Raw genomic sequence first — 27,889 nt, forward strand, 5'->3', positions numbered from 1 at the left:
GTTTGGCCCACAGCGCTCTCCAGATGAAGTTGATTTATTTACCGCACACCACGGGCAAAGATTTGCCTCTGTTTTTTTGTTTATTTCTTTTTTTGAAAAGTGTTGCTTGGTTTCCTCTCTGACATTTTCTTAATGCGCAGAATGATGAAATATAGTTTTCAGGTGGTGCAGAGAGTAGCTGTTTCCTCCGTCTCAGTTTGCTCAACAGAAACCAAAGAAAAAACAATTACTCTATATAGCAGTTCTGCAAAAAAAAAAAAGGAATAAGCAAATTGGATTATGAGTTATGGGGCTGCGTTTACTGCACCAGGATTCAAACAGGATTCAAGCAGGATGAGAAGAATGACTGTAGGAGTGTATTTTCATGTAGAGGTTGGAAAGCCTTCAGTTATTATCTGTTTGTACTGCGTGACACGGCTCGGCACGGCTCAACTTGACTTTTGGTTCCAGGTACTGTTCTTAATTTTGGTTTCCACTGCAGATAGTACCACAAATACTTACTGTACTTAAGTAGATTTTTCAGGTATCTGTACTTCACTTGACTATTTATATTTCTGACAACTTTTTACTATATACTCCTTACATTTTCAAAACAGGCTCGCTACTTTAGTTGTAATACATTTGAGGGGAACTATTGATCATTTTCATCACTGCCTTCCTAACATCAATGACTGATTTCAACCTAAATCGATGGACATTAACACAGACAGAAGATGATCTGTATGTCATTTGCATATGCAGCAGTTCTTATCAAGCACAACAGCCAAAGATGCAAAAAGAAGAAAACAATGTAAAAGTAAATGGTCAAGTTCAATGATGGATTGATGCTGTTTTTTGTGACCTAACTTCAAACTTGAAAGCTCTGTTATGTTGTTTGAGTGTTAATGTTGTAGGTTAGTCTGTGTTAGCAGTTAGCATGCTGCATGGCTAATATGGCTGCTACCACAGGCTGGGAAGATGTTGGACTGATGTTGTAGTATTGACAGACAGTCGAGGGAAAAACCTTAAACCTCTTTTGCAGCAACTAAACAAAGAGAGTTTTAGGTCTGACGCTGATAATTCATTCATGTTGCTTTTTGTGAAAGTTTATACTGCAGCACAAGCTGGTTGTTGTACGGAAACTTGCCGGTTCTGCTCTGTGATCTTCTCGCTAGTGAGTGTATGTGTGAGTTGCTGCTGTATGTAAAGTTACCTGAACGATATAGCTACATGTGAGAAAGAAATAGTCTGACTGCAGGAATTCATTAACACCCAGCAGCTAGCTTGTTCAGACCATAAAGCTGCTCGATGGGTAGATTACGAAAATTCGGTCACCATGACAACCATAGCTGGGACGTCATATTCAGTGCAACACAAACACACAGGAAAAATGAAGGATATCCTTTCTTTCTCAATTTGACGACTGCCTGGATTTTTGGACCTTCATTTTTTAAAAAAAATCTGGGTTGAGTGAATAAAAAAGTTACGGCTACGATTCGTGGTTGGTGTGCGGGACGTCTGTGCAAGTGACAGTTCTAGTGATGATTTTTCTCCGACCGATGAGCTGTCTGCGATGTTTTAACTCCAATGTTTAGTATCAGCTTGCTTTTCATTTCAAAAATGAGAAAACCGAAACTGGGAAACAAGCTGTTTTTTTGTTTTTATACTAAACATACAAATGGACAATTATCCGTTTCCTGTTTTTTTGCTTTTAATATAATTTTCCCTTGCAGTTACTTAAATTGGACCAGTCAGTTAATTTAGTTTGAGACGAGCAAGCTCCCGAGCTTAAAGGTCAACCGCTGTGGACAATTAGAGGTCGTGATGATAGAATAACATTTCCAGCTATTTAGCAGCTTTGACATGACCTTCAGATATTTTTAAAGCAAACATCTGTGTGTATGTGTGTGTGTGTAGTGTGTGTGTAGCGTGTGTAGTGTGTGTAGTGCGTGTGTAGTGTGTGTAGTGTGTGCTCCCTGAGACTTACCCAAACAAGAAGTTTTGCCTAAATAACAAAACAGTGATTTAATTACTCTAATTATTCGCCAAAAGGCACTTTTATAATCATATTCAGCGAGCCCTCCTGCCCCCACCACTAACACACACACACACACACACACACACACACACACACACACACACACACACACACACACACACACACACACACACACAAAACACCTCCCTCCAATTAATCCTTAAAGTGTGCATCTGTAACATCTCCACTGTGACCTCGCCGGCTCCCCATTGGCCAGATAATCATCGCTCACGTGTTAAAAACAACATTTCTATGCTGACTGCATGAACATGTTTAATAGAAGCTTCCTCCTGAGTGCACCTGTGTTAAAGCTCAGCATCTGAGAGACCCCCACCTAATTGTCTTCTGCCCTAGATCTCATTATTGCCCCTTATTATACAGCTGGACCTCTGGCCCCGAGAGTGCACATGTGTGTGTGAGTGTGTGTGAAGAGGTTTCATGTGCAGAGGCGAGGATCCATCAGCATGTCTTTCTTCCAGTAGAAGGACCAGTTAATTATGGACCAGTATGGAGCCTGACTTATTGCACTGCACCATCAGAGGGCAGGGGCGGGGTTAAGAGAAAAGGGGCATGTATTTGCCAACGTCCCATTTAAATGGATCATTCAGATCATTTTAAGAAAGTTGTAGTCAGTTACAGTAGATGGTGGTCAGCAGGGTTGAGGGTTACTTTAAAATGTAATCTGATACAGTAACTAACCTACCCTTACCTTTTCCTGTTAAAAATATAGTCAGTAACCTAATCCAGGTATCATAATATTAAAGTAATGTACTTTAATTACTTTCTGTTACTTTTGGATTACTTCAGTAAAAGATGAGGTGAAATTGTTTAGCCAAATATAGTGTTTTTAGGGCAACTCATGATTATTTTCATAACTGGTTAATCAGTTATTTTCTCAATTAATCAGTTAGTTGTTTGGTCCATGAAATGTCAGAAAAAATGTTGATCAAAGCTCAAGATGACGTCCTCAAATGTCTTGTTTTGTCCACAACTCAAAAATATTCAGTTTGCTGTCAGAGAGGAGTAAAGAAACCAGAAAATATTCACATTTAAGAAGCTGAAATCAGAGAATTTATACTTTTTTTTCATTAAAAAATGACTCAAAATGCCTAATCGATTCATTGTGCATGGTACAGTTTTTTTTTAAATCTGTAATTGTAATGATACTTTAGTATCTAGATGTAATCTTGTTAGATACAATCTGTCACTCCCTGAGCCTGGCGGTCAGTCAGTACCAGTGTAGGAAGCTAACAATGTGCTGCTGTGGACAGGGTCAGCAGCAAAATGTGTTTTAGCCACAAGAAAAAATATAAAATAAAAACTTGATACAAAAGGGGAAGCCACAGGGCATTATTCAGGCAGTTTGGTGCTAACAGGTGCCATGAACACACTGCAGAAGAATCAATCAGAACTACTTTCTCTCTAGAAAGAAAGTAGTTCCTAACTGAAACCACTCACAACAAGGTCTGTGGATTATTCTCAGCAACCAGGCCCTGATGGTTTTGTATTTTCTGGTGCTTTTAGCATCACAAGCTGAGTAACATTTCGTCCTTTTATACTGGAGAGAAGTCAGTCGTTTCTGCAGCCGATATCTCCAAAACTCTACAATTCTTTATAACTACTGTCATCCACATGATCCACTTAATGTTAAAGCCCTATCAAAATCATATGAGACATTTTAAGCTGTTTTTAGAAATTCAAAATTCGAAAAAGACCGTAAATATGATCTTGATAGGACTTAAAAACTGATTGGATCATATGGATAAAGTTAGGTATGAAGTTACACTGCAAAAATCTTCATTTTAAGTGTATTTTTGGGGCTCCAGTTTCATAATAAATATATATTTTTGACATTACTCTGTGTACCACTAGAGGGAGCTTACAAACAACCAGCAGTACATTTATCATAGTTTGAGAATCAGAGTTTGGGCATATCAAGGTTTTGGTTGAGGCTCTGGTTTCTAAATGAATGAGAAAATAGATCTCAGACCTTATTTGTTAATTGGTTTAACCCTTTCATGACTGATGTTACTTTTAATTTTTTGTTATGGTTGTCATTGTTAATATGAAGTTTTTGCCGTATAATTTACTTATGGTAGGTCTATTGTGTGATGTGCTGGTGCAATTTAGTCACATGGTCAATAATAGTCCAAAAGTAATCACAACATCTCACTCTGGTGCACTCCTCTTTACAGCCAAGACCCAGCGTCCTGTTGTGATTAAGTAATAAGTAATAAAAGTTATTTTAGCCACTTCAAAAAGGTCCACCTAAAAAGTATATCGAGATCAGTTTAAGCGTACGATACACTTCGACTGTTTTCACTGCTTCATCATCGATGGCCTTTTCCGGCAGGAAACTGAAGTTATCCTAGCCAAGTATCGCTCTGTAAAACAAGCAGATTCCATCGGCACAAGCCTCAATTTATTACTTTTCAAAAGAATAGTTTGGATTCACTGAAGTCACACAATAACCCAAACATACTAAAAGTTATTGTGAGATAAAAAGTGATAATTATGACACAAAAAAATAATAAGTAGAAAATTTGGATAAAAAAAAAAATCTTAATTATGTTATAAAAAGTCTAAAAGATTAGATGGAAATTAGATTTAAAAAATTGAGATTATGAAATAAAGTCAAAAGTATGACAAAAAACTTTGACTTTTATTACCTAGTTATAACTTTTTGTCACATAATATCGATTTTTATCTCATGATCATGACTTTTTATCTTAGAATTTTAACTTTTATCTCATAATTATAACTTTTTATCCCATAACTTTGACATTTTAATCTCGTAATTTAAACTTTTTCTGAGAATTTCAACTTTTTATCTCATGATTTTAACTTTTTTATCTCACTTACCATGGGGATATATTTTCTTTCACTGGTGGAAATGGGCTTCCGTATATCTCACACCCAGGGAGAAAGATAAAGATATGACGATACACAATGCCGACCTCCAGCTGAACAACAACTTTATCGAGATGATGTACACAGCTCCACGTCCAGCAGATCAGCATCTGATAATGCTATAAAATCAGTATACCATGTAAATTACCCCTGGCCGGCTGTGTTAAAGCTTAATCGACCTTGGAGTCAGATAACCTCCCCGATGACAGCCACACAGCACCACATCCAGCTCGGTTCATGATATCATTATCTTATTATTCACATTTCCCCCACTCTCAGAGGTAATTCAGAGGTGTAGGTGTCCAGTGAAGAAGTCTGATTAAAAAAGTATTACCATATGAATCCTCAGCGCCCGCTAGCTCCGCCACCGCCCGTTCATCTCAACGGTTGAGGTGAAAGTCACGATTTTCTTTGTATCAAGGACGATAAATTCATAATGCGTAGCCTTCCCCCTGCAGGCTCTTCATGCTACCTCACCTTAATGAGGTGGGAACGGGCGCAGGGGGAAAGGAGGGGATTGCTTTTGAAGGGGCTTTCAGATTCAAGGGTTGTCGCAGTGGGTCGTGGAGCGGCCTACCAATGACAAAGGTGACAAAAGAAGACAACAATAATGTGCGAGCGTGTCACACACAGCATTTCTGCTCTGATGGAAAGGGAAAATAACCCCAGCAGATTCTCTATCTGCAGCCACGAAAGCAGCGCAGGGAGAGGTGTGATTGAGTTCAAAGTGCATTGGTATGTGGGTGGTTGAAACATATTGCCTTTTTTTTTTTTTAGCTGAGGATCATCACACTATTCTTGTTTGTATGGTTCACTTTTCCACCGTTTCCCATCTATCCGTGCCGGAGGGAACGACACCGCAGGGAAGTTCCTCATTTGACGCCGTGAAAAAGACACGACTGGGACCACTGAGAACATGATGGAAAAGCCCAAACACTATTTTTCTCATTGTCAACAGGTGTCCTGGTGACACTTCATTTTAGCTTCAGCGATCCCCAACCACTGAGGCTTGTGACCTCTTAAAGGGAAATTTCTGTGATTAGACACAAAACGTTTAGATGATGAATTTCTTTCATTCACAGGACACTTATAAGAAATAACAAGCTGTACTTTGTATCAAATTAGACAAAAAATACAAATCTGTCTTTCTTGGACAGTATTAGACCCTTAGAATTCATTAGAAGGTATTTAGGGACACATTACAACAGAACTGTACTGTAAACTAAAGTTTAGGATTTCCAACTGTTAGACCCTTATTAGACTTTTTTAGAAAGTAATTAGGGACATATTGAAACAGAACTGTACTGTACTGATTTTATTTGGATCTCTTTTAGCCGCCGGCAAATCTTCCAAGAGTCCACAATTAATCATACAGTACATAATAACACTTAAACATATAATCATATACATGTATATACACACACGCACACACAGTCAAAATACATTAGCACATTTTGAATACCATATGTGTCTACATATATACGCACATTAATTTGAATGAAATGAAATATTCATGTGAATGAAATATTCATTCACATTAATAACAATATTGTACAAATCTACTGACAATATAATATTGTAATGATTACAACATAAAATACAAATCTTGCAGTCAACAGTCGTGCTGCTGTACGGCTCATGAGTGAGTTATTGTGATGAATTCCATAATTTAACAGTTCTGAAAAGGAAAGTCGGTTTATTTTTGATAATACATAATGATTTTTATCTCTTATTCTTATGCTGACTTCATGTATTTCACACACTAATAACAACTTTAACACTAGTTGGCTTATTAAACTTTTGAATCTTAGTGCAGTAGAACATCGTCTCACATATTGTACTGCTGTGGGCCGCCCAAGTTCACTCACTTCTTTTTCAAACCATTCTAGCTGCCTTGTTTAATGTAATCTGCACTTTCTTCATATGTCTCTGAGCTGCATTACTCCACACTGCACCGTAGAGCAAGTAGCAGATATGTGATTTCACTTTAGTTTACAGTACAGTTCTGTTGTAATGTGTCCCTAATTACCCTCTAATGAGGGTTAATGAAGGGTCTAATACTATCTTATAAAGAACACAATATTTATATCTAGTTTTTCTCTAAATTAATACAAAGTCCAGCATGTTTCGCCTTATTATTGCAACTATAAATTGATTAGTGAATTAACAGAAAAAAGATCAGCCACTGCTTTGATTATTTTTTTGTGAGAATTTAATGCTTTGATTGTCTAGTAAAATCACACACATCCCATATGGAAAAGATACAGATACAGTTTATTAAATGTTTATGTCTTACGGCAACCAGATCTAAAGACTGTCAGTAAATTTATGTGATATGAAACGTATACAGTTTGGGCACTTTTAGGTAATATATAACAGTAAATCCACACATAATATATTTATTAGATATGTGTAATATTAAACTATATGAGTTGGGCATTAATTTTGCAAGTAAACCTTAAGATGTCAGGTATATGAGACATCCATAAAAAAATCACTAAACAAAGCAAAACATGGACTTTACTTATAAACAACATAGATAATTTTTATTTGCTTCATACTTAATTCTTATTATTGTGTGAGGAAAATGCACAAGTGGCCATGTTCATGAGTAAGTCTTAGTGTGAGTCATAAAGTCTTACAGGAGATACAATGCATATTAAATATAAACATTTACATTTTTTCTATTTCTTTTCCATATGGGATCTTATAGTACATATACATATAGTAAATATCCTAAAGGCAAACTCAATTTTACACATCAAAGTGTGCCTCCAGATGTTGAAGAGTACTACTGCATATGTGGGGGAAAAGTATAAAGCCTTTAGAGTCTGCAGAGGGAGCTGTGTGAAGGCTGATAAACTGCCTCGAGTGATGTCACTTGAGTCGGCATCAGTTGGGGCTGAGGACTACAAGTCAGAAAATGGAAAAAAAAAAAAAAAGAAGAAGCTAACCAGAGCCGGCTCCTCGTCTCTGCTCCAGGCAAGGGGCCACGTTAGACGCTACTTGCGTAACACACCTGCATCACTTACTGAAGCAGCTTAGATGCATTGTGGGTAATGGAGATGTCAGTATTTGACAAGGAAGGAGAATGTGTGCAGTAAAAAAGACAACATCTCTGATTTTGCTGCATCCATTTTCCCTTTTTTTTTCATCTTTTGGAGTGTTGTTGGACATAACAAGATGTTTAAACACGTCACTGGCAATTGGCATTTTTCACTATTTTCTAACAATTTATAGACCAAACAATTAATCGATTGATCAAAAAAAAAAAAATGTTGGATCAGTCAATAATTAGTAGTACACTTCCATAAAGATGAAAAACTTATGAGAGAGAGATTTTAAAAAGAATGTCCACAACTGAAATGTCCTGACTTTCACCACGTTCATACAAGCAGACTCTAAGCAGCAGACTCACTCCTGCCTCTCCTGAGCCTGATGTTTTCATGGGTGTGTTCAGCCAAGACGAAATGTAGCACGCTGAGCTCCGTGCTGATTCAAACTCCACGTCCCCACTGTGTTAGACAGGATTTGTGGTATAAATCTTTCATGACATCACCATGACATCATCGGGGTTTTTTTTCTCTGACCTCACAAACCTCCTCCAGAACCTCAGAAGACATTATACACAGTCTGAGTACTACACATGAGTAAGACACTAACCGTGATGTTTAATCATTGATACAGTGTCACTTCAGTTCTGCTGGTTCTGCTTGGTACAGTGGTTAGACACATAAACTTGGGAAAGTACACACATTCTTTACTCTAGTAAAAGTACAGATACTTGTGTAAAACAACTCTGGTAAAAGTAGAAGTACTGAGTCAACTTCTTTACTCAAGTAAAAGTGAAAAAGTCGCTGAAATGTACTCAGAGTATAAAAGTAAAAAGTCGTCCTCTGAAGGACATTTCTACTGACTGTTTCTCTGGACCTCACCTCTTCTCTGCAGTCGAGCCTCCTTCTCTGTTGTTTTTGTCTTATTACGTCTTTTACTTTCACTCATATTATTGTGTTTTTAAGTCATGTTCGTCTTGCTACGTGTTTTAAATTGTCCTTGTCTTGTCAAGTCTTTTACATCATTTTCAGGTCATGTCTTGCACTGTCTGTCATGTTTCCCTTGTGTTTTATCTTTCATATCATTTTCTATGTATCATTTTTTTTTTATGTATTTTACTTTGTTTTCATCTTGTGACACTTTATTTGTCATGTCTTGTTATGTCGTTTTTGTGTTGTTACATCTTTTACGTTGTTTTTGTCTTGTTGCATCGTTTTCATTTTGTTACATTTTGTCACGTCGTTTTCTTATGTCTTGTTAGTTTTTGTCTTGTTACATCTTTTAAATCATTCTTGTCTTTTACATCATTTTTGTCTTGTTTTATCTTGTTAAGTCTTCTATGCTGTTTTCACTGATTGAGGGTGGCTCACTATAATGCACAATAAAAATAATCAACAAATGCATTAAAACTAAAGTAACAAGCCTGTTTAGAAAATGTAAGGAGTAGAAAGTAGGAGGTAGGGAGTAACCTGGAAACTCTGTACTTAATTACTTCCCTCCTCTGCTGTATTTATGAAATGTATCTGCTGGAACTCGTGTTGGTAGAGATGAATTCAGAAGGGTCGGACCGCTGCCAGTACAGCTCACAGTAGAACAACAGAAGCTTCAGAAGGATCATGTGTTCAATATAATCAATGGATTTGCTCCTCAGTGTCTGTGTTCTCAGATAACAGTGATCCATACTCAGCATAAATATAATATCAAGAGAATAATGTAGCCAGAAGTTCCTGTTTTAGATCGGTGCCATGTTGTAGAACAGCTTTCTGCTACACATCAGGTTGTTGAATATATGAGGGACTTAAAGAATCAGGTTAGGACTTCTCTGTGGAACAAAGTGGAACATTGACATTGTTCCTTTAGCTGCCATTGTTTGCTGAAGTGGGAGTTTTTCTATATTTGTGATGATGTTTCTTTTCATTTCAGGTTTGTGTTGTAAGTAAAGAAGCACAGTTCTAAGTGTATTTAGTGTATTTTATGTGCTAAAGTGTAACATCTTCAAGTACACTTAAAGTTTTGGCTGTGTAAGTACTAATATTCATGCTTGTTTAATGAAAATTAAGTTTACTTTGTTTGTGCTACTTTTTCGAAGTACATCTTGACATAAGCCGATACTGAAGTGCACTTTTTGTAAGCATACTTAAATACACTTCTAATGAAGTGAAATTAAGGTACACTTCAAAGCTACTACAAGTAACGTTCATATTTTATTGATTTTGGAGGCCTCTGTGGACAGGAGTAGTAGGAGTAGGAGTGTTTCTACCATTATATAATGTCAAAAATAAAATGATCTAGTCAACACAGGCTGGTTTCTTCTGACCTGGTGGTGAGCTTTAAGAATATGTATACAGAATTATTTGATCTTCTCGCAGATGATCTCTTTAACTTATGTAGGTCATACAGAAGCATCAGCACTGAACTGAGACTGTTTCATAACCAGTTAAAAAAAAATGCAGTGGCTTTAATAAAGAATATTAATAGAGCATTACAAAGAACTTGAAAACAATGGTACTTTACAAAAGTTAACAACAATAAACATTTGGAATTTATTATAACTAAGTAATAATAACTAAGTAAAATCTGTAAAATATACTAACAATGAAGTACTATTCCACCTCAAATATACTTTAAATTAAACAAAAAAGTAAAAGCATACTTGGAAAAACTTTTGTATTCTTAAATTATATATGAAATACAAATACACTAAAGTATACTGTTGTTTTACCTAGCTATATCAATACTGACGATAACTGTGATGTTCAAAACCTTATATGATAGCATCATGTAAAAAAAAAAATCCAGCACCTCTTAAACATGCGGTATGTTCTTACTTCATTTCCATCTCTTTCTATTCTCTGAACTCCCCCTAACACAAACATTTTCACTATCTATTAAGGTTAATTGCACTTTTTGTACACTTTTGTACAGTTATGGTTACAAAAGAGAAAGATGAGTCTAACTGACAATATTATTCTATTTTTTTTCAAGTTTTCTATAGATATTGCAATAATATTATGAATTCTTCACGATAATCTCGTTGTGAATATCTGACATCGTGACAACCTCAACATCTTTTAATCATGTTGGAAATAAGTGTTTTCAATAAGTTATATTTATATATTTGGATTTTTCTTTCTGTGTTTGGTAATGTATAAATAAAATCACTCAGTCAACCAAAATCTACTTGTGACCTGTTGCTGTTGGTTGCATAGCAAAATGGGTCAACCTCGCCCTGATATTTCTGGTCTTTACTGTTTTATCTGAATCATTTTTGGACAACTGACTATCCATCAGGTAAAAAAAATATTACAAGTGTATCTAAAAACATAAAATGATTTTGTTGAGCATTTGGTAACCTTCTTGTCTGTTGAATAGCTGTTTTAGTTGTTTCTAATGTTGAACTGATCAGAGTACTGACACAGTGTCTGCCTGCATGTGTGTGTGTGTGTGTGTGTGTGTGTGAGCAGGTCTCCACTATGGGAAGGAGAGCGTCCGGAGCAGTGGAGGCACCGAACTTCACAACTTCATCTCCTCCGGCTTTGTGACGTTGGGCCGAGGCCATCCCAAAGGTAACACATCTTTTCTTTCTGTCCTTTTTTTCCCCTCTCTTCTCACACAGGAGATTGAATTAACTCTTATCTCATCTACAAACACTGTGAGCCTCATACCTGCTGAATGCTAAAGCAACTCCGCGTTAATGTTCCACTTGCAAAACACCAGTGATCAACAACAAGACGGCAACGGAGGTGAAATGTTTCCAGATTCAATTTCCCTCCCGAGCAATCCGCATGAACTCCTGCCTCTGCTTTTTGCAATTAAATACGAGCAAACACACACTTAGTGCTGCGACGATGGGCGACGACGGGGTGGAGAAGGTGACTCCGCAACCAGCACACGCATCCACGACACACACGTACACATGCAGCCATTAGGCAGAGGGCAGAGTTTTCCCATGGGTAATACACTGATTAGTATTCAGCCATGTTGGCCGAGCTCTTGTGATTTATTCCCATCCATTTTGGCTCCAGAAACCAGACCCTGTGTGTGTGTCTGTGTGTGTGTGTGTGTGTGTGTGTGTGTGTGTGTGTGTCACCTCGCGGGGGTTGCGAGGCGAGCTCCTTTACCTGATACTGCTTTCGAATGTTTAATTGAATGTGTTTGTGCCAGAGCGAGAGCGCTTGTAATGTTTCACGGCTGCTGACTGCTTTAGTAAAAATCTACATGGTTTGAATGCACACTGTAAAAAATCAGGTAGGGATTAACTTTTCTCATTAACTTAATCTAAATATACAAGTTTTATTTATTTAAGTTAATTAAACTGAAAATATCTAGTATTTATTTTCAGAGCAGTTAGAAACACAAGTTGGTCTAACTTTAAGTCTTTGAGTTGAATCAACTGTACTGTTCTATCAACTCATTAAATTAAGTTTCTAAAGAATAAGGAGACTTCCCAGCATGCATTGTTTGAGAGTATAAACTAAAGGAACTCATCATTTATTTGTAATGTTTGTCTCTTTGACTTTAGAGTTTCTGGTTCAACTTAAAATCTTAAGCTTATTGAACATGTTAAAGCTGCCCGGACGCTCAGTTTGTTTGTTTTTTTAAGTTAAAACATAGAATTTATTTTTACAGTGTAATACATAATCTGTCTCAATAAATTTGGATTTTTTAGTTCATTTTGCTCAAATTTATAAAGGCAACACTGCAAATTCATTTGATTAGAAGAGGTTGCTTGGTTTGAATCATTACAAAATGACCTTATCTTTTCAAATTTAGTCATTTTAAATTTTTAAGGCAACCTGGACAGTAACTTTTTAAGTTAAAACAAGTAGTGTATTTTTACAGTGTAATCTGGTCCCTCTGCTGTCTTTCCGCTCTTCTTCGTTGCTCCCAAAACCCCCTGATATCCTGTTCATCATTCTAATTACAGCGGCTGATGACCTGTCGTTGCTTTTAATAAACACCAGTTCAGATTTGTGCGTCGCTCTGTGGGCATGTGTGTCTTTCCCACTCACAGAAACTCATCTTTTTTATAGTGTCGTGCCTTTGTTTCTGAGCGTGCAAAAAAAAAAAAAAAAAAAAAACTGCGGGGGCCTGGAAGCTTCTCTCCACTTTTATTTCTAATGAGGAACCATCGTATTTATGTTTACATGAAATTAGCTGTTTTTCTCGTTGCTTTTTTGCTCCGTTTGTTTTCATCCCCGGAGGGGGTCCATTTCACAATGGTATTCATCGGCAGGCAGAAAAAAAAACAACCCCCCACCCCCAACTCCTGCATCACAACCAGAAATGAGTAATAAGAAAAAAATGATTAGGTTTTATGAATCCTTGATTTTTTTAAATAGATTTTCCCCCTCTGTACAAATATCACAACAGCATCTCTCCGGCGTCTCTGGCTCCATACTTGTCACAACAACAGCATGGGGTATGGTTTAGCGTTCAGCATCTGTGCAGTCAAATCTGTGTTTTCTTGCAGCGGGTAGCCTTTGATTCCTCTGCTGCACAAACAAATGAAACGTGACAGATTGAGATCTTGGAAAGGTCTGCTGACGCTAAAATTTCGTACCCAAAAAAAAAAGAAAAGAAAAGAAAAGAAAAGAAAATGTGAAGCACGCGCACACAGAAGAGGCTCAGTTCTTGAACAGCATCCTTCTTTCCTTCCAGTGCCTCTGTTTGACTGTCTTGTGCCCAGAGGCAGGTATTACTGTGGATTGAATCCTGAAATCAATGAAACATTGGTCTGAAGTTTGGGTTTGGGTATTGTTGCTGCTTGGTTTTATCTTTAGAATTTCACCAGTGTACAATCACTTCAGGGTGGTGGAGGGAAACGAGCAGTTTAACCGAGCCTCCCCCGCTCTCTCATCGTCTCTTTACAAGCACTCTTCATATTCACAAAAGCAGAATGGCTTCAGCTACATAATATACTACTTCTCTCTATGACTGACTGAAGGATATAAATCGCCTGTACCTGCAGTATTCAGTGTTTTTGACAACATGCAGTCAATTCTTTTTTCAGTTCAGTGATCCACAAATAGTCAGTGAGTCTGCTGAGTGCAACACATGACTAGTAAACTGACCTTGATGTGTAAAGTGGTTGGGATGCTGCTTCAAAATGTATAACTATCTTCTTATGACCTGTTGGATATCTTTATGATCAGATCTTGATATTTGCTCCATTTTATTTTAATCATTTATAGATGACTACTGCGCTAAAACAATCCACTAATTCATCACTGTAAACTCCACTCATCCCTTGTGAGCTTGACAAAATCATTTTAAGTCAACAAATTTTGATTTTTGAGTTAATTTTATTAAAATTTATATAGCCAATAGAGCCTAATTAGTTGAAGACCAATTAAAAACACACGTTGTGCACTTAGCTTATATTTTGATAGCTGAATTAACTAAAAAATGGTTGTAAATATACAGTATGTGCTCAATATTTTTATGTTATATTTTTATGTTCCAGTGTGCAGAAAACTGCAGGAATTCCCTGTGTTTCTCCAAACTTATTATTTTCTTGTAGAATTTAGTGAAAAATCGTAAAAACAACATCTATTTTTAGAGTGCTGGTGCAGCATATTAGCTGACTTCCCAGCATGCATTGTGTTAGAGTTAAAACAATCTATTTGTTGTTGTAACTTAAAAAGGATAGCGTTCGGGCTCCTTTAAAATTTTAAGTGGACTTAATTTGAAAAGACACTTTGAGGTCATTTTGCAATTATTCAAAACAAATAATTAATTATTGATTAGAGAATAACCACATCCAATAAACTTAAGATATCAAGTTGAATCAACAATTCTTCAGTCACACTGAGAAACAGACACACAACAAGTTTTCATCACTTTTGTTTCTTCAAACTATCAAAAATGAAGGTCTCTAGAGTTTTAATTTTCACACAGTGCATGCTGGGACGTCTGTTACTGTGCTGATCATGCTGCCTTAAAAATGTAATTTATTGAGTTGACTGAACTCTGTGCTGTACATTCATTCAACTCATTATTGAAGAGCCTTCATGTTACAAGAACTCATGTTCATAAGTTCTGAAGTGTTCTGTTTGATAAACTTGCAAAAATAATACTTGTGTATTTATGTTAAGTTAATGAGAAAAGATTAGTTGATTCTACTAAATTCCAGTTATGATTCTTCACAATATTTTTCTGTTAAAGTTGGAAGAAAACATTGTGAAACTTGATGAAGATAATTTACTGGGAGCAGAATACCAGCAGTTAATATCTTAAGCTTGTTGAACATGTTTTCTCAAGTTTAATTAACTTAACTCAATTGGTTGTACAATCACTTCAGGGTGGTGGAGGGAAATGAACAGTTTAACTGAGCCTCCCCCGCTCTTTCGTCTCTTTACAAACACTCTTCATATCCACAGAAGCAGAATGACTTCAGCTACATAATATACTGCTTCTCTGCGTGACTGACTGATGGATATAAATTGCCCGTACCTGCAGTGTATTCAGTGTTTTTTGACAATATTTCTGTGTTCGGTTTAATGATCCGCAAATAGTCAGTAAATCACTTGACCCTTCACTTGACCCCAGCGTCGAATTTATCAAAAAAAAAAAAAAAAGAAAAAAAAATGTGTGGATGGATTTTAACGGTGCGGAGCTGTGAACCTGTGGGCTGATCTGCACTCTCACTGATGAGACTGAGAGTCACGTCGAGGTTAACAGCAAGTAAACAGTCCGGTTGAATTTAAATCATACCGGGCTTCATTATTTTTGAAGAGGTTTGCACAGCTTGGTTTGCTCTGGCTGAGAGAAACAACACCAGGAAAAAAAAAGAAGAGAATGCAAACACAGACTCACCGGTCAGTCAGTGGAAAAATTCTGTTTCCACCTGAACCTGGAAACAGATGTTGTCTCCTTTGCTGTGTCTCAACTCTTTTTTTTAAGTACATATTGTATTTTATAACCACTGATAGAACAAGGTGTAGAAGTCATGATGAAGTCCTCTGGCTTGGTTATGGCGTCTCTTACGTTGCTTAATTATACAGGCAGAAAGTGTGTTTGGTTGTTAATTATATGGCAGGCTGTGTGTGTGTGTGTGTGTGTGTGTGTGCGTGTGTGTGTGTTGCAGCGCAGCCTTTGGGGAGGAGATGTGAGGTCAGAGCAGCTGGATGCTTCACATCTGTGTGGCGGGGTACAAAACAACCCTGTGCTGAACTCTAAATGAGATCTGCCATGAGCGCCGGGGTGGGAAACTAAAACCCAACCTCTCACACTGTGGTCCAAGAGTTTGTTTGTTGTAATGCACCTTTTTTGTTGGACTGACCTTCCCCTCAGCTTACCCTGTGTGATTCTACCGCAGTCAGCGCTGTCCTACATTTCCCAACATGCCTTTCAGCAACCTTTAGAAGGGTCATAAACATGTTGTTGTCACAGAGGGTTCGTCTGCGCCCTAATTTCATACTGCCAACTAAGTCTAAACAAGTTCCAAATAAGTTGTGTTCATACTGGAAAAGTCACAAAACTAAGATTTTATTGTGAAGCAGCTGAAGGAAATGCAGTGTATCTGTCTGCAAGATTAGTGGAGCTGTGTTAGCTGCTGGCTGGCACATAAGAAGCTGGAGGTTTTACAGCACATTCTCACTCCTAGCACTCAAATACAGCAGCCTGCTCAGTGTCCCTGTGTTTCAAATTATGATGCAAGTAGTTTGATGTTGCATATTTATTTTGGATAACTTTGAAATTGAAGCTAGAAAGGTACCTAAAGTGTAATATTTTGAAGCATATTGACCAAGCTGCTGAATTTGGGGCACTGAGAGTGAGAACAAGTTGGCTTTTATTGTGAAGCAGCTGTAGGAAATGCAGTGTATCTGTCACCAAGATTAGCGGAGATTTGTTAGCCATGTGGGATGACAGAAGAAGAAACAATCACAGTGAGTTGTTACATGAAAAGCTGCAGGTTTTAAAGTAAATACAGCATCTTGGTCAGTGTCCCTATGCCTCAAACTATGAGGCACGTAGTTCTTCTTCCTTTATTTTTAAAATCTACTTGGATGTTGCATTTTTATTATTTTTAATGTGCCTGTAAAGCAAAAATGACACAAGAATGAATGTAATATTTTGAAGCGCAAGCTGCTGTATTTAACGAGTTGGGAGTGAGAACTTGTCGGCTTTTATTGTGAAGCAGCTGAAGGAAATGAAACATGTCTGTCACCAAGATTAGTGGAAGTTTGTTAGCAGTGTGGGATGACAGAAGAACCACAGTGAGTTGGTAACTGAAGAGCTGCAGGTTTTACAGCAAATACAGCAGCTTGGTCAGAGATGCTATGCTTCAAATTATGAGTCAAGTAGTTCTTGTGCCTTTATTTTGAAAGTCTACTTTGATGTTGCATATTTACTATTACTAACATGAGCATGGAGCCCTGCATGTGGAAACCTGCATACAGTGTAATGTTTTGAAGCATATAGAGTTAACGACCAAACTGCTGTGTGAGTTGGGAGTGAGAACATGTTGGCTTTTATTGTGAAGCAGCTGTAGGAAATGCAATGTGTCTGTCACCAGTGGAGCTTTGTAAATGTGTGTGGGATGTCAGAACAAGAAACACATGAGGGTGGGGGGAAAAATTGATTCTCAGATGCATCGCAGTTCTTTCTTGACAGATTAGAAATTGATGCAGACTCAAATCTGCAAGACCTGGCTGTACGTTCTGATTGAGTCATGAGGTGCAAAGAGATTCTCACCCCTCGGTTTTACTGTGGCATTTGACAACAAACACGTCACCTTTTACTCTGCTGTGCTGTCCTTTGAAAACTATGTGTTTTACAAGCATGGCTTGGCTTGAATGGTTGTGTTTGTGTTTGGCTGTTCACAGCTTGAAATGTCACATGACGCCCCTCACCAATCGAAGACAGCCTAAGGACACATGAAAACTGGTGCTTGATTTCTGAGTGTGCTGCTTGTGCACACTGTTTTTCCAAAATGCAACGCCCAAAGAACAAGGGGAACAAGGAGCTAAACACGTAAACTATAGTATTAACACTCTCTCAGTACCACGTATTTAAAATGATACAATATCTGTCCTGCCTGAAATTTGGCTTGCAGTGTAGCAAAACCAGTGTTCAGTGACTTTTTCTGTACCAGCACTCTCTGCAGGTTGGCACCCAGGTGTCAGTAGCCAACAATGTTATTTGCACCCAGGGAGTAAATTGCCAATGTTGCTATTTACACCCATGTGATATAGCCTAGCATGGCAGAGACCGGCACTAAGAGCTCCACAGCCAACAACGCTATTCGCACCCATTGTGTAAATAGCCAAGTGGCTAATTAACACCCACATGACAGAAGCAAACCATGATCTTTTCCTAAACCAAGTAGTTTTGTTGCCTAAACTTGCCCAAACTGTAAATTAATACTGAAAATACTAATAATTAAAAAATGAAAATAGTAACCCAACGAAGACTAAAAATGAAAAGTCAACACTGACAGGAATCAACCCCCTTGTTCCACAAGAAAGTCTTGTGTTTAGTCCTTTCATGCACCACAAACTCCAACCTACACAAACTTTGCTACCCTTTATAGCCAAACTAGGGTGTTGGGTGTAAATAGCTGAATAGCTGGCATGTGACTATTCTCACTCAGGTGCAAATAGACACTCAGTATATGTGTGCCTAGGACTTTTTTCCTTTTTGCTGTGGTATTGAAAGAAAATAGAAATGTACAGTATACTACAACAAATTAACCTGATATATGTGTATGTATATATATATGTATGTATGTATGTATGTATGTATATAGGAAGAACTACATCAAACAATAATTTATAACAACAGTGTAAATAATATGGCTGAGAAATGGGATTTGTAAATGTCTTAAAATGTCAAGAATATTATAAATAAGAATATTAGCATAAATGCAGTGGAGTTATTGCAGAAAAACATGGTGATGGTGTTGATGGTGTTGATGTTGTTGCAGTGATATAGTATGTGTCTTGTCATCCAAATGTCTTATGAGAATTGTCATATCTTAGGGTGGACTCAGATTGTCCCACTACACGTGTGAACATGACTTTCACATGCACCTTTTCAAAATTCAACTGCTTAGAAAGAAGTGAGCATCAGTAGTGGCTGTGAATCAGCAGTCTCTGCTGTTGTTGTAGCTCGCTGAATGAATGATCAGTCTGTGCAACATGGAGAAGGAGAAGGGAGGAGACGAGACACATAGAAAATGACGGTGTCGGGGGGGGGGGGGGGATTCTTTCCATTTCATTCACATGCACACAGTGTCTTCAGAGTCCACTTCACACCAGCTTACAGACCGCAGCGCTGTGACATGTTTTCATCCAGCAAGTCAAACCACCAGCTGAGGCGAGCTTTTTGTGTAAGAACGTTTAATTTTTCGCAGTTTCATGACTCCCTCCGTGGCCTTCTGCCCCTGTATGGAGTCAGGTGTAGTGTGAGGTTGGGTGGCCATCTGTTCCCTGCATGATCTCCCTTTGCTCAAAGTCCTCAAAGCTCTGTCTCAACACTGATGAGCACCAGAAACACTGGCTGCAGAGGAGGTTTGGACGTAAATTCTTCAGAGGTGGGAAGTCATTAAATACAAATACTTTGTTTCTGTTCTGTAATTAAGTAGTTTTCAGGTATCTGTATTTTACTTGAGTATTTATTTTTCTGACAACGTCTTACTTTTACTCCTTACATTTTAACAAATAACTGAACTTTCTACTCCTTACATTTATAAAACAGGCTTTTTTACTTTAGTTTGAATGCATTGGAAGGGAATGCATTGGAAGGGAATGAATTTGCAATGATGCAAAGTAAAAATAATATGTCATATGAGCATGACAGATGTAACAGGATATAACAAGATGAAAATGCTGTATAAGAAGTAACAAGATGAAAACAACGTAACAATAAGTAAGAAGAACACGGCTTGAAAGGTGTAATAACACATAAGATGAAAGTGTAACAACTCTGGAAGGTTGAGACTCAGGCGCAGAGAACACACAGGAGGCAAAGTGAGGTTCAAATAAAAATCACTGTCTTTACTAGAGTTCAAAAGGCAAACAAAAACAGACAGGAAAAAAGGCACAAAACTAGAATCCCATAAAAAGGCAAAGTCCAAACAAAGTCATGGAGCCAAACACAGCAAAACAAGAAGCAGCACCACTGACAACAAAGACAATCTGGCAAAGACATGTGGAGCTGGTGGGGGTATAAATACACAGGGAAGGCAAGGAGGGTAATCAGGGGCAGGTGAGTAAGTGGCCTCAGGTGTGGTTGATGAGAGGCGGGAAAACACAGGAAACTGAAAAGACACAAGAGGTAGAGTTACAAAATAAAACAGGAAATGACATGATGAAAACCCGAATGTTACAGAAAGGGTCGTAAAAGATGAACATGACTTAAAAGACGTAACAAGACAAAACAACATAAGACAAAAATATCTTAAGACGTGACAAGACGAAAACGACAAAAATTTTAAAATGACGTAACAAGATGTAACAAGATGAAAACATCTTATTAGACATAAGATTTAACAAGAAGAAAATGACTTAAAATTTAAAAATGCTGTAACAAGAGGAATTAGACATAAAAGATGAAACAAGACAAAAACAACATAAAAGATGTAACAAGATGAAAGCAACAGAGAAGTGGAGAAAAGGTGAGGTTCAGTCAGCTTTGCACAGAAAACAACAGGTAGAAATTTTCTTTCAGAGGACAGCTTTGTACTTTTATACATTTCAGAGCCTGTACTTTTTCACTTTTAGAAGAAGTTGAATCAGTACTTCTACTTTTTTTTTCTTTTTCACACAAGTATCTGTACTTCTTCTTCAGTAAAGAACATGCGTAGTTGTGCCAACTCTGAAATTATTTCAGGGGAAGATTTGATGACATAAAAAGACGGGTCACTTTTGTTTGCTCTTTATGTTTTTCAAAAAATCCTCCAAATTGTTTAACTCCAGCCTAGTGTTTTCCCAGAGTGACAGTCTTTTAGTAATGCTAAACTTTATTTAGCATGCACAGCTGCTCGCCTTGCTCCTGTCCCCTCAGCCATCTGTCCAGATCGATGCACCGCCTCGCAGATTCCTTTGCTCCTGTGTATTCTGTTGTCCTCTTGTCCAAAATTAGGAGGCAGCAAGGTTGAGGCTTCTGTCAAACTGAGCCAAACTAATGAGGATGCTCACTGATCTGTTGTGTGTATGTGTGTGTGCTGCTGTCAGATGGGACTGCACTGTTACACTGCCTTGGGTGTAAAAACTGCAGAACTCAGTTTGAAGCTTCAGAGTCTCCAGTAATTGTATAAAAGTTCTCTGGAAACATAATCTCAGAAGATAGATAAGAGGCAGCCGGAGCAACTTTGCTCTGCCTTGTTTGCTGGCGGTGGTGATGCAACGCTACACCACATCATCGCTCCTAGCCTACGCAGACTGAAACCCCAATCGCCGGCTTATATTAATTGTTCTTGTCACTGAAGAACTGCGGTGTACTTTTCCATTCACTCACTGTCACCGGCTAAAACTCTGCACTGTAAATCACTGTCACGTTGTCACACATATTTCTCTGTGCTGCTGCCGCCGGAGCGCCTTTAAGAGGAGAAAAGCTTCCCGGATTGAGACTCCTCGCCATTGATGTGGCTAGATTACAACCCTAACACCTTGATTGATTGGAATTTTCTGCCTCAGTCAGGAGAGCGGATTGACAGCCAGCATGCAAATTTGATAGTGTATTAAAAATGCGGCTTGCCAGCTGTTATTGGTTGAATGCGTCCATTTTAATTATTTTTCCATATGTCAGTCTTGTTGATATGAAACGCAGCCAAGCCACAGCATCCGGAGAAGTGATTACTTCAGACAAAGCCTCCATCCTTGACTTAGCGTGTGCCATACTTCATTACCTTGCTAAGCCCAACTTTTAATTCTGCCCTGTGGAGGAAGTCAAATTGGTTTTCATGGCAGGCAATTATTGTTTTTATGAATATGTTGTGTCTGGAATGGTGGATATGGCGATGGAGCTGCAGAATTAGTGGAGGATGTTATCACAGAACTTTTATTTACAGTGCAATTTCAGCACATTAACGAGTGCAAGAGCCACTAATTGGCGTTCCTACTTATGTAGCAAGTTGCACTGTACAGCAGTGCAGTGCTAAGAGACCGTGGGGAAAGAACTTGAGGAAAAGAAAGAGTTTAACAAAGCAAACACTAATCATTTGGTTCTGCCGTTGCAGACTAACAGCTGTTTGCCTCTAATGTGTCCTTTTTGTTTACCTTTTTGTGAAGAACTTGATGACAGAGTATAAAAAGCCCCTCTCTGCGATTCAGCGCGTCCCTCTGATTGTGAAGCAGTCATCTCCTGTTCCTCCGAATGAATCAGATGCCGTGGAACAACAAGCCCACAGGCAGTATCATCATTTCCAGCCCGTGTAATCAACACTCCAGGCTGATGAGGCAGAAGATGAAAACATCCGCCCGTGAAAACCTTTGGTGTTGTTTAAGGTACACAAGGAAAAACAAGCCCCAGACAGGAACTGATTCATACGGCGAGCGCGAAAAAGCTCCGACGCATCATCAAACCCGAGATGGGAAATGAGATCTCTGATGCAAAACGCACATTTCCTAGCAAATCAAATGGTGTAACAGTCGCTCACTTCAAGCTTCTGTCCAATTCGTCAGTGACTACTGACTCAATGATGGTTTGTGCTTTTTGCCAGGCTGGTGTGTCATTTTTTTTAGCTGCATTATTTAGACTTGCAAAGCTGTTTTTGACAAATATCTATGAATTAAAACCACAGTATACACAATAATAGGTACAGATGCACCAATCCACTTTTTTCTGCTCCTATCCAATCCTGAACTTCAGTTTAGTAGTTGTCAGAGAATTAATGAATAAAGACAACTTTTAATAACTTGACATGCAGTTGACCTTAGAGGCCTCAGTGCCCTTCAGATTAGAATGTTTCATGTCTTAGGAGTGCCAGTCTGTCTGGTACACAGATAACTTGAGCTTTGGATAAAGTCCTAACAGTTTTTGCTTATGTAATGTAGCGCCCTCCTCTCTAGTGTCCTGATAATATGTGATTCTGTACGACTTGTGGCATACAGTATAAAATAGAGTGTTCCTATTGTATCTTTAAGCTTTTGGTTTGAACCGTGGCCATGTGTAAAGGATGTGCAAAGACCAGAAGTACAAGGTTTTCTTCAACAGTCATGAAAAGTTCTGTGCAAGTAATGTTAACGCACATCTAGTTTTTCTCCTCATCTGGAAAGCTTGTTTATTTTGTGTAATGTAACCATTGTGGGGTGCTGTAGGATTGTGGCTTGTGACATTCAGATGCACAGCAGATAGGCTGAGGGATGGCAGTCATTTCCCATGATAAACTGCTGAGAGTTTAAGTTTGGTGTTTTATGTTGGAATGTATTCATCATGAGTTTGTAATGTTGGTTTATGATTGTTGTAGGACACTAGAACTTGGACTGGAACTTGGATCATGATGCAGGTTCGATGCCAAATTAATGACTTACTAACAATACTGAAACTGGATTGTATCAGTCCCATCCTTAATATTAAGCTGTATCAGAAGTATTATCACGTTGCGTGAGTAACATGTTTTCTGTCGCAAGACTTTAACGTAACGAAACATGACGTGATCTACTTTAACGTGATGTAACATGCTGTGATGCAACATAACAACGCAATATGATGGAACAACATAATGTAACATACTATTTTAACCCAAACCACAATCTTTTCATAAACCTATACAAGTAGTTTTGGTGCCTAAACCGAACTAAACTGCGACTGTTACACAACATTAGTCACATGTTTAACGTAACTTATAATACGTGATTTATCTAAGGTTCATTATGCCTGTTGCTGGTACTTTCCAATGGCTATATATGTCTTGTCATAGGAAAAACTTGGAAGATTGGTCTAGAAAACAGGATCACATGGATTAACATGACATAAAATACTGTATTAAGCATTCTTACATGCACTGTTTTCATTGGTTTCGTTTTGGGAGTTATGCACTGCTGCATAATCAATATTTTTATATTTACAACAGGATTTTGCGTAATATGATGGGAGTTGCCCGCAGCTCTAAATAGCAATTTAGTGCTTTGTAGCTCATAGTTTTGGTTTCACCTCATGCAACTTCACGGTTTTAGTTAGTAAACCACCCACCCAGCACCAAACGACAGACAGACAAAGTTAGAAGCTAGCTGGTGAACATAGTGGAGCATTTATTTAAGATAAGATTTGTCTTTTCATATAAAATTGTTAAAGAAAATGTCCGTTTTCTTTTTGCTGCACTGTGTGTGGTCTCTGCCTTCATTTTCACATACTGTAATCTAGCCACATATCTTGAACGGAGTTGGCTGAAACTGTGCTGGGCCAGCAGCTAAAGAAGATTTTGTGATATTGTACTAATCCATCATGCTATGTGTTGGTGGCAGAGTGGACCTCAACACATTTATAGTGACAGTGAAAGTAGGGATGTTTGTGTTCATCGTGGTCAGCAGTCGCCCACTCCAAACAGAGAAATGCATTGCAGCCTGCGGGGTGATTGTGAAAGTTCTCTCATTCACATTCTCAAAAACATCATTGTGTAACTGGTTATGACACAAATGTGTCCACACCATGAATGTGGAGTTGCTTGCTAATGACTATGAACGAACAAACTTACTTAAACTTGTAATCAGATGAAATACACTGTTTAATAGAACACACTGACACTTATTAAATTGTAACAGTGGTATTCTGGCACTGAATGTGTCTTTAGACAGATTTAATGAAGATTAATGAAAATGAAATTGATTTTATGCAGCAGAAGCTTGTAGATTTTCATCTTTTTCGTTTTTAAGTCGACTGTTGGAGCAGTTTTTAACAATACAGCCCAGTAAGTGTGGGTTTAGTTTCTTGCAGGTGAAAAGACATCTCACCGTTTATTAGAACCAGGCTTAGTTATAACCTTTACCTCAGTGGCATTTCACTGATTATATTTTCAGCATGTAACACATTCTACAGGATTTACTATATTTTACAGCGATAGACCTGAACAGAAGCGGCTAAATCCAAACTCAAAAGTTTATTTATAAGTGAAAAAACCACCCCGTCATGCTGGCATGGTTAGGACTGCATAGAAAACCTGCTTTCTGCTTTCAAACCCTGAACAAATAGATGGTATGTCAGCATGAATATCCATAAAGGTGCTATGTCATATTTTGTAGCCTTTAGTCACCTTTTGTTGACAGCTGATACATTTACATATTTTCCCTTTGCTATGAAAAATAGCTAATAAATTTTACATGTCAGGGTCAGTTTTGTTGTTTGCTCCTCCATTGGTCACTTTGATGAAGTACAAGTAGTCAAGCTACAAGGCCACTGAAATGATTACCTGACATGTTGTAGCAGTCTGTTAAAAGTCATAATCTTAACCCCTTCAGATCCATTTCAGTCCATTCCAATGGATACTGATATCTAGATATCTAGATCTAGATAGATGGATGAGAGCAGCCCATCAAGGTACTTTGCTCCTGCATTATGTCCCCACCCCTTTTTGGGTGGCAAAACACACTCTGATTTGACTGGCGGTCAGTACAAATTCCCAGGACTTTTCCAGTTTGAATGCATAAAGCAATCTTTCAAAAACTACATTACATTAAATAGGTGTCTTTTCAATCTGCCTCCATCAAGATGCATGAACCTGACATGTACAACTACCTTATTGCATTTTCATGTAATATATTTCAGATTTATGTCACTTGTTAGACACTGTTAGACAGCTGTTTTGGTACTGTTGAACCAAATGGTTGGGCTGTACTTTTTTTGCAGTAAAACTTTAGTTACAATATCACTAAGACTCTTTTCTGATTCGCTTCAATCTACAGACACAATTGGCAAATGTAATTTACTCAGTACCATTATTAACAGACTTCTGATGAAGTGTTGTGCTGCAGACACATACTGTATGCTATTGACCAGCTGCTCTTACAATGCTTGTTTTCAGCCACAGAGGGGCGTGGCTTTGGGACGTGATGTAGGGTTTCTGTCATCCACACTGTCATCCCACTCCACCCAAATGCACAAACTTACGTGACTGGATGTCCGTAAGCCAGTCAGTGTTCCACATCATCTAAAATGGACTGCAGTAGAGCTACACCCCCTTTTTCAGCAGGCATGGCTCACCGAGAGTCAAGGAGCAGGCATGAGGCATATTTTAATCTATTAATCATATTGTTGAAGTCCATAATTTATGTTTAAACTGAGTTTAAAATAAACATGAGATGTTATATTACTAATTAATGTCAAAATATTATATGAAAGATGTATAGCTAAAAAAAATCATTGGAACTGATGTTGAAAATGAATAAGAACATACTGTTATAATTAACCCTGACTGTTCTGATTTGATTTTCTAAAGAAGTGAGCTTATAATACACCCCATAGATTGTGTGCACAGAATATATAAGTCAGGAGACTTTAAACATATTGTTTTTGGAGAGATTTAACTATATATATATTTTTGATTTTACCTTAATATCACAGATTTTTTTGGTTGAAACAAGGTCTCTTAAGACTATTTATGTATATTTTCTCATGTTAAGATTCCTCATTTATTGCAATGGATGTGTTTGGAGCATAATTGGGTTCTGAATGGTATAAAGTATATACAGTATATATAATATAATAAAGTATATATATATATATATATATATATACTTGTGATGATTATAAGAGGTCAGAGTTAAAATCTTTGTCACTGGATGCTCTGTTCTTACCTTACTTCCTCTTTAAACACTTTGAAACCAGCTCCCACTTCAGGGAGCAATCTGCACCCCCAAATCACTTTCAGGGGCTGAAAATCCAGCCAGGCGTCTCGCTTTTCACTCGGTGGCCATTTTTGATTGACAGCACGTTCCTATCGGGCACAAGCGCGCCCGCTCATACAAATTGATGGTCAGGTTCAGGGGAGGTGGCACGGCTGACCTGCTGGCCAAGCACTCTGTGGAATAACCAATAAAAAAGTGTTAATAAGGTCCTGGAGAGAGCAGGGCCGGGGCCGTGGCACTCATTAGTGGAAAGAGAGATCAAGACAGATTTCTCTTACACACAATACAGAGAGGTGACCGGACATCTCTATCCGTGGCCCTGTCTCTGGAGCTGCTTCTGCTCAGTATGCAGGAGATGCAGGGATAAGGACAGAGGTGAGGAATTGTGCTACTGTGTGCAAGGTTTTGTTTCAACATTGGTGGGACACATATGAAGCGGAGGGTCAGGGAGTTCACCCCCAGGAAATTTTTATGCAAATGAAAACACAAAATTCATGCGCCAGGTGACAATTCAAAATATACCCTAATGGAATATATTGTATAATTTTTTATCCTCTAGATGAACTTATAATATCTATTATTTAACACTGTTGTATGAATTCATAGGCTAGGCTATATTTGAATTTTAAAAAGTCCCATGCTGTTAACTAATAACATGCTTTTGACTGTGTTAATTGCTGCTTAGCTAATGCTAAACTAGCTTGTCTTCTAAGGGTAGCTAGCTAGCAAACTTTAATTATGGGCAGGCAACACTTCTCAAAGTAACCTCGAAAAACATTACTACCACCACACCTTACTTGATTTTGCACACAACCGTGCACGTTCCAAATATTCAGTGAGACATGCCCCCTGCATCTCCCCTAAAATAAATAAATAAATAAATAAATAAATATATATGTATGTATATATATATATATGTATATGTATATATATATATATATATATATATATATATATATATATATATATATATATATATATATATGTATGTGTGTATATATATATATATGACTGTATGTTCTAGCAGAAAGGAGCAGTATATTTTATTTCTTAACATACTATAAACTTAGTTGAGTGTAGATAATGCTAAATTACCTTCTCTGCAGTAATTATGGGCAGG

The 27,889-nt window shown here is 37.8% G+C and overlaps 1 protein-coding gene across 7 annotated transcripts in view; it reads left to right on the plus strand.

The window, feature by feature from the left end:
* The window catches only part of shisa6b (shisa family member 6b), a 106,331-nt gene that overhangs the window by 13,343 nt on the left and 65,099 nt on the right, over positions 1-27,889 (plus strand). For all 7 annotated transcript variants that reach the window (XM_084740648.1, XM_084740651.1, XM_084740652.1 and 4 more), the window contains exon 4: positions 11,446-11,547. In XM_084740648.1, the coding sequence (XP_084596774.1) occupies positions 11,446-11,547 (102 nt within the window). The remainder of the gene's footprint in view (positions 1-11,445; positions 11,548-27,889) is intronic.

This window comes from Lutjanus erythropterus, chromosome 17, assembly GCF_056507025.1.
Source record: "Lutjanus erythropterus isolate fLutEry1 chromosome 17, fLutEry1.hap2, whole genome shotgun sequence".
NCBI lineage: Eukaryota > Metazoa > Chordata > Actinopteri > Lutjaniformes > Lutjanidae > Lutjanus > Lutjanus erythropterus.